A 6,515-nucleotide genomic window follows, 5' to 3' on the forward strand; every position below is an offset into this window, starting at 1 on the left:
TGTTCTGATGTTAATATAGCTTCTGAATGGCATTCCTCCTCTTCGTGGATTCTGGCAAGAACAGCACTTTCCAAAATCATTGTAGAAGAAGTTGTGCTGCCTGACAACAGATAAATGGGAAAAAACAGTTTTAACATGATAATACTTTGCACACAAAGCTCAAGGGGATAAGAAGTCTCCTCCTCCTCCACCTGCAAAAAGCATAGAAGAATCTATCATCATCAAAAAATACTTCCGCTATTAATTTTTTCTTGCTTTAGTTTTGTTTTCTTTTATTGCTCAAATACTCAGTATGATGAGATACTTCTGGAATTTTTCACAATTGGTGTTTTGCTTCTACTGTCCTAAGTAAGTTAGTACCAGCAAACTTTGTCGCTGACTATTTATTTAAGATCATTTATGATGGCATTGTACAGAAAAGGTCTCGGTGCAGAACTGTCCAAGATTCCTCAGCAAACTCTCTTTCAAGTGCCAGATAGGCAGACCAAACATTTTCTTCATGTAGTTTTCACCACACAACATAGTGATATGCATGACGAAAACACAGCAGAAATGTAAACCTGGAAAAATGTTACCTCTGTCAGAAGAGACGGACATAGTCTGATCGTGCTTTTTAGTTGTATGAGATTTGCTGCTTTTCCCAGCTGTGGTTCTGCTACCTTCTGCTTTTGATGTAGGTTCTATTTCTGATACGTGAAACGAATCGTACAAGTCCCAGGAAGTGACCATCATCCCTAGAAATGAATTACACTGTATTATACAAGTCTCTTGTTTCGGTACATTATTATAAAGGACTACGTACAGATGAGCAAAGATTTACTTTTTGTATCACACTCCCAACTGTTTGGCAGAGGGGCTTTGAAACCAACTGAGGGTCGGACAAGGCTGTGGCAACAGCTGTTGTGTGATTGCAGCAGCTGCATCAGGGTCTTCTGGGTGTGTGGCTTCCCTTCAGGAGGGCCATCTCCTAGTGAAACAATGCTCTGTGACCTTGTCTTTGTGTGCTCAGCTTTTCAAACATGAGTTGGAATGAGCCCTGCTGATGCTCAAGGCACACAAAAAAGGGGAAGATATGTTTTCAAATCAGATTAATATCTATTTTACTTTTTTTTTTTCACTCATTTTACATACACTAATGAACACAAAGGAAAAATGTTTGGAACAGCATTCCCCATAGTTTTCTTTGGCCTCCTACACAAAAAAAATGGCCATAGTGAGGCAAAGCTCAGCACGCGCATCTAAAACCTAAATATTCCTCTGTAATTTTTTTAGAGCATTGAGGTTGAACATTTTGTAAAATTGCATCTATCTTGTGAGAATGCCAAGATTTTCTGCTTTTCCCAAGATTTTAAATCTCATAACAGAGGTTCTCTTCTTTGCATTATGGCAAATAGAAATAGAAACCAGCGTCACTGACAAGTTAAGGGGAAAAAAGGGAACTGTGTCCTTTCATATTTCAAGAGCATAGCTGAGTATTAGGTGAAGTTCTGCCTCCTAAGAAGCATGCTCCGCTTGCAAAGTGCTGAGGCAGGCAGGACACGGCAGCTCTCAGCTAGCGTAATGAATATTTTATTGCAATGGCTACAGTGTACCAGTACCAATGTTCAAGTTTTAGGAGGGGCAGAAAAGGCCACCACAAATCACACTAGCCTGTCTTAACTTAAAGCTCTGGAAGTGAGAGTTGAGGAAACATCTTCTCCTGCTTAGAGATGGAAGAAAGAAAAAAACCTCTTTCCTCAGTATCCTACCTGTGGGGGAAGTCTTCTGAGGTCCCATGATCTAGCTGTATGCTAGAGTTTTCACAAATAAATATTTAATAAGTAAACTAAATGTAATAATAAAACCAACTGCCAAGGGTACAATGTAGTAAATGAGAGCCCGTTCTTATTAAATACCCTTTCCTATATGGTACTCAGAAAGTTTACCTTTATCTTCCATGATGATTTTGTCACATTGCACTTCCTTGTTCTTTGCGGCTCCATTAACGGTTTGCATCATTTTTTCTACAAAGCGATCACTACCAGGTCTATTTGTGCAAATGTCAACATAAATCCTATTCCGCTCCCTTGGGGAAAAAAAAAAGTGTATATTGACTTTCTGAAAAACATTTGCATTCAACTTCTCAGTGTATTTAACCACAAGTTGAAGAGGAGAGAATGCTCCATGTCATAAATTTACTGCTCGGGGTTTTTGGATTGCTAGGTTTTATTTCACTCTACGTATCATCTTTCAGCAGCTTTCTGAGCTTCTGATGCTGTTCTAAACCAGAAATGGCCTGCAGAGGTAGGCATCAGCAAAAATCCCTACTCCAGCTACCTTTGCACTTCAGTGGAATTCAGAGTAGTTCAGAAATACGTAGCTCTCATCGTTTGGGAGTGAAAGGCAGTGCATCCAAGAGACAAAAATGAAACTAGTACATTTCTGTTTTGTCCAGCCCTCAGGTTCTGTAGGAATGGTCAGTGGGAATTGTGAAACTTTTTCTATTATTTTGGTTTCAATATTCTAACAGCAGACATAGATTATACCCCACCTTAGTCCACCAACAGGTTGCTGTGCTCAGGAAGAGTCACTGTCTGTTCCTATACAGTTGGCAATATGTGCTGTGTACACCAGCTAAGTCTGATTCACAGGATGCTCTTCCTCTTCCTTCTTCCCCAAAATCACACCAGTGTGATTCACAGGCAGTGGGGGTTGGAGTCCTACCATGAACTTTGTGTGTATACTAGCAGAAAAAACTCACGTATCTAAGTTGTTTGACTTGCCAGCTGCAGTACACTGCATCTCAGGCTTTGGGGCTTACGTCTACAAAAGCTGTGTGACAAGTCTATCAGTCTGACGTTCGTCATGGAGACAACTTTGCTGCACTCTGTCCCAGTCAGCTCCTGGGAGTAAGCCAAAAAACTATGCGTTCTGGGTTAACTCCCTACCAAAGTTCATGGTAGTCCAGAGAGGAGATTCTGAAGTGGAAACGCTCTAGATGCAACTAAGGGGAGGGCACAATATTTTAACAGGCAAGGTCACTTGCAGTGGGGTGAGGTTTCTTCTAGCTAGAAGCACTGTGAAGATCTTCAGAGGAAGCCAAGGCCTGCCTAGTTAGTTTATATGTTTGTTATTAATAAATGATTAGCTGTAAAGCTACACACAGGAATCAATGCAGAAGTTTGCAATTTCTTACTGTTTTCATTAAAATTAGATCGTGTCATTCATGTATACCACACTTCTCCATCTTCTCTTTCCCCCATCCTCTGTGTGTTCTCTTGTTACCATCCCCTGCTTTTGCTAATCTGCCTTAATTTATCAGTGAAAGAGGGTATGAATTTGATCAACAAGATGGAGTTGTAAGGAATTTAGGCTGTCTTGTCAAAAGAGAGACTCAAACCCAATATGGCTTTAAACAAAGGTGAAATGACAAATTGTAGTAGTCAGAACACTGAACCTACGTGTGAGCAGCCTGTTCAGGACTTTGCGATCAGCAGAAATTGGGTGTGCTGAGCATACTACATGCATGTACACAACTACCGATATACATACAGAACTCTTCCAGCATCTTCTGATTCTACAGACACCACAACAGATGGCATATCCAATATCCAGATAGTTTCTGTCTCTGTGAGGTAAAGATCCACTCTCCTGTCTAAGTCTGCTTTTGTCAGTTCTTCTTTTATCTCCTCTTGCCTCACCTGCACATCTGAAAAATTATATGAGGTTAACAAGCAAGACCTTTTCTGCTCTGAATTTAAAAGAAGACAAATTAATTCTAAAAGTATTGTAACGATCAGGAGCCAAAACTTGTGAGGCACTGAGTTCCTTTGAAGTGCTGGGCATCTCACATCCACTGACTGCAGTGTCTCACAAATCACAGTGCTCCAAAGAACAGTTTAAATCTGTAATTATACAGTGTATGTTCTTTACCAGATAAGCTAACAGTTGTATCTCGTTGAGAGCCAGGTTCTACTGTTTCATCTAGTATGGACTCAGTTGTTGATGCGTTTGATATAGAAGTACTGCTGCTTCCATATGTCCTTCAGTAACAAAGAAATAAGCAGAGATAGAACGTGAGTCCAGATGTCAGTTAGCAAAGCACTACAAAAATAGCAGTGTTGTTATCAGGATAAACCACAGAAGACTGTAAGAGCACATACAGTGATGCTTGTGTTGTAAAAGAAGTCATAGAAGGCTTAGGAAAGAAAATAATGAAATGGTTTGAAAAAGACTTAAAAAGGAAGAATTCCTCTGACAGCATATCCTGAGGCATTAAATAGCTGATGGAAAAGAAGCTATTGAGCTCTCAGATTCATTCTTAGCATATAATAACGTGAAGTGTTGGCTACCTACTGTGTGCTAACGCATACCCACAGATAGCACTGTTCTCAACCAGAATTTAGATCCTTTGGTGCTTTGCACGTGCTTCTGAAATGTCTCTGAAATGCACAAGAAACTCATTTGAAGGGATTAGCTTGTTAAAAAGAATAGGTAATGTTCATAGAGGGGATAGCTGTGATGATAACTAGAAGTAAAACTCAAAACTTAGGTACAGTTGGGAGGTTTGTCAGCAGATTTTTCTCTTCCTCAAAAGCTAAGTGTGAGCAACTATATACCAAAGGCATTTGAAAAAGACAATTTTTAAGATTTGTATTTAAAACTGAAGTTAAATAATTTCATTTTGTCTTTTAAATGAAGAGCTCTTGTCTCCACAAAGAATGCGTTTATTTTTCAGGAGATACTTTGTATTTTTAAGTCATTTTTTTGTGTATATTTGCTCCTGGTTAATATCCCTACCTCTGGGATTATCCTTTATAATAGCCAGCCTAGGAAACAAAACAAAAAGATAGTTCTCAAAGAGCAATCTCTTCTTCTCAGAAATCGCAAGGGCATTAACTTTGCCAAAGAAAACAGTAAATAATGCTTTTCTTTAACTTGTATTTTTTTTTCCAGTGCTGACTTTACTAGTCTTTTAGTCCCTTTGATTAAATAAATAGCATCTCCTCTCCATACAATTTGAATGTGTACACACCATTTGATAAAGTGATGTGGTTCATTATTTTTCATTTTAAACACAAATAGTTATTTACCTTCTTTTGCATGACTTAATTGAATTTGTCAGCCCGAAGATAAAATGGCTCAAGCCCATTGACTTTGTTTATTCCCTCTGTACTGAAGGTTTGTACATGAAAGCTAGTAAGTAGTGAAACATAATTTAGCAGTTTTAACTCAAAAGTTTTTGTATAAGAACATTTTTTGAAATGGATGCACATAGCCACACAGAGGTAACTTGCTTAAATTAGTTTAAAAGAGAGGATTCTTATTATGTTAACAATATTTTGATATTTTAACTGAGTCAAGTTTGTAAAAAGGGTTGTCTGTACTTAATAAGTACCATTAAAACAGACAAAATACCTTAAAATAAATTTGTAACTCTTCAGTGAAACCAGGCCTTTTGTTTCCACAGCATTTTTCCATACCCACAGCTAAGCAGGTATTGATATATTCCAGTTTTTGAAAAAACAAGCTTGGGAAAGGCAGAGAGCACCTGAAGTAGCTACAGGGAGTATATTAACGAGCTGCAAATGCCCCTTCTCAGCTGTACAGCCTTGCTCAGACAATCAGAACACAACCTCCTCTACCTTTAAGACAGTGTTTTGTCACACATCTGTATAGGTTCTATCATAACTTTGAAGGCAGGCCTAACCGCTACAAAACCTGCAGTTTGGATGTCTGCATTTTTGAACTGTGAGGTACTCATTACCATCTCTAAAAATGGTCCGTTCTGGTATGTTACATAAAAAGATGTGTTTTAGGAAGGAGAATTTGAATAAAATTAGAAGTATCACAGCAGTGTGTGCTGCGGTCTGCTTTCACCTCTATGTATTGGCATTTCAACAGTAGTTCTGACATAGTCAGTCACAAGTACTGACAAATTCCATTTATTCTATTTGTTACTATTCCTCAAATTTTAAATGATGACTATGACCGGCAAGTTTCTGTATTTTGACAACAGAGTATAATTATTAGCCCTGCACAATTATTCCAGCTCCTAACCTCTCTGAAGAGCAGATGTGTGGCTGCTGCAGGGTAGGTACCCTGTGAGACATGATTTAAGAGACAGCATATTGACTTACCTTGAGAACGAACTTAAACTAGCATTCGCTCCTGATGGTTGATGCATGGAAAAAGAAGAGAGAAAAACAGATCCTGTGGCCCCAAAGTAAGCACTTGATGCTAAGAGCTTGCCTTGCCTGGGTACAACAGTATTTGGATCTGAATGGAAGAGTGGATGGGGTGTCACATCCTTTCCTTCCTCATCAAAAACCTGAAGAAATATTAAAATAATTATAATAGTTTCACTGTGTTCCTGAAACAAGCGACAGCGATGACACGTGCAACATTTTATCTCATCTGGAACAAAAAGAATATCCCGATCCAGGCAGGAACCTGACAGAATTGATAGGTAACCCCTCTCTGCAAATGATGCCTAATATACACCAGGACAGGGGCAAGGGGGGTTTACATTCCTG

The 6,515-nt window shown here is 38.9% G+C and overlaps 1 protein-coding gene across 1 annotated transcript in view; it reads right to left on the reverse strand.

Annotated features, from left to right (window-relative positions):
• The window catches only part of WDR78 (WD repeat domain 78), a 21,417-nt gene that overhangs the window by 10,970 nt on the left and 3,932 nt on the right, over positions 1-6,515 (reverse strand). Inside the window, exons 3-8 of the mRNA XM_009320653.1 lie at positions 6,238-6,310; positions 3,913-4,026; positions 3,532-3,688; positions 1,926-2,065; positions 576-734; positions 1-100 (exon numbers count right to left, since the gene is read on the reverse strand). The exon at positions 1-100 is cut by the window's left edge and continues 104 nt beyond it. Coding sequence (XP_009318928.1) covers positions 1-100; positions 576-734; positions 1,926-2,065; positions 3,532-3,688; positions 3,913-4,026; positions 6,238-6,310 — 743 coding nt within the window. The remainder of the gene's footprint in view (positions 101-575; positions 735-1,925; positions 2,066-3,531; positions 3,689-3,912; positions 4,027-6,237; positions 6,311-6,515) is intronic.

This window comes from Pygoscelis adeliae, unplaced genomic scaffold, assembly GCF_000699105.1.
Source record: "Pygoscelis adeliae isolate BGI_AS28 unplaced genomic scaffold, ASM69910v1 Scaffold402, whole genome shotgun sequence".
NCBI lineage: Eukaryota > Metazoa > Chordata > Aves > Sphenisciformes > Spheniscidae > Pygoscelis > Pygoscelis adeliae.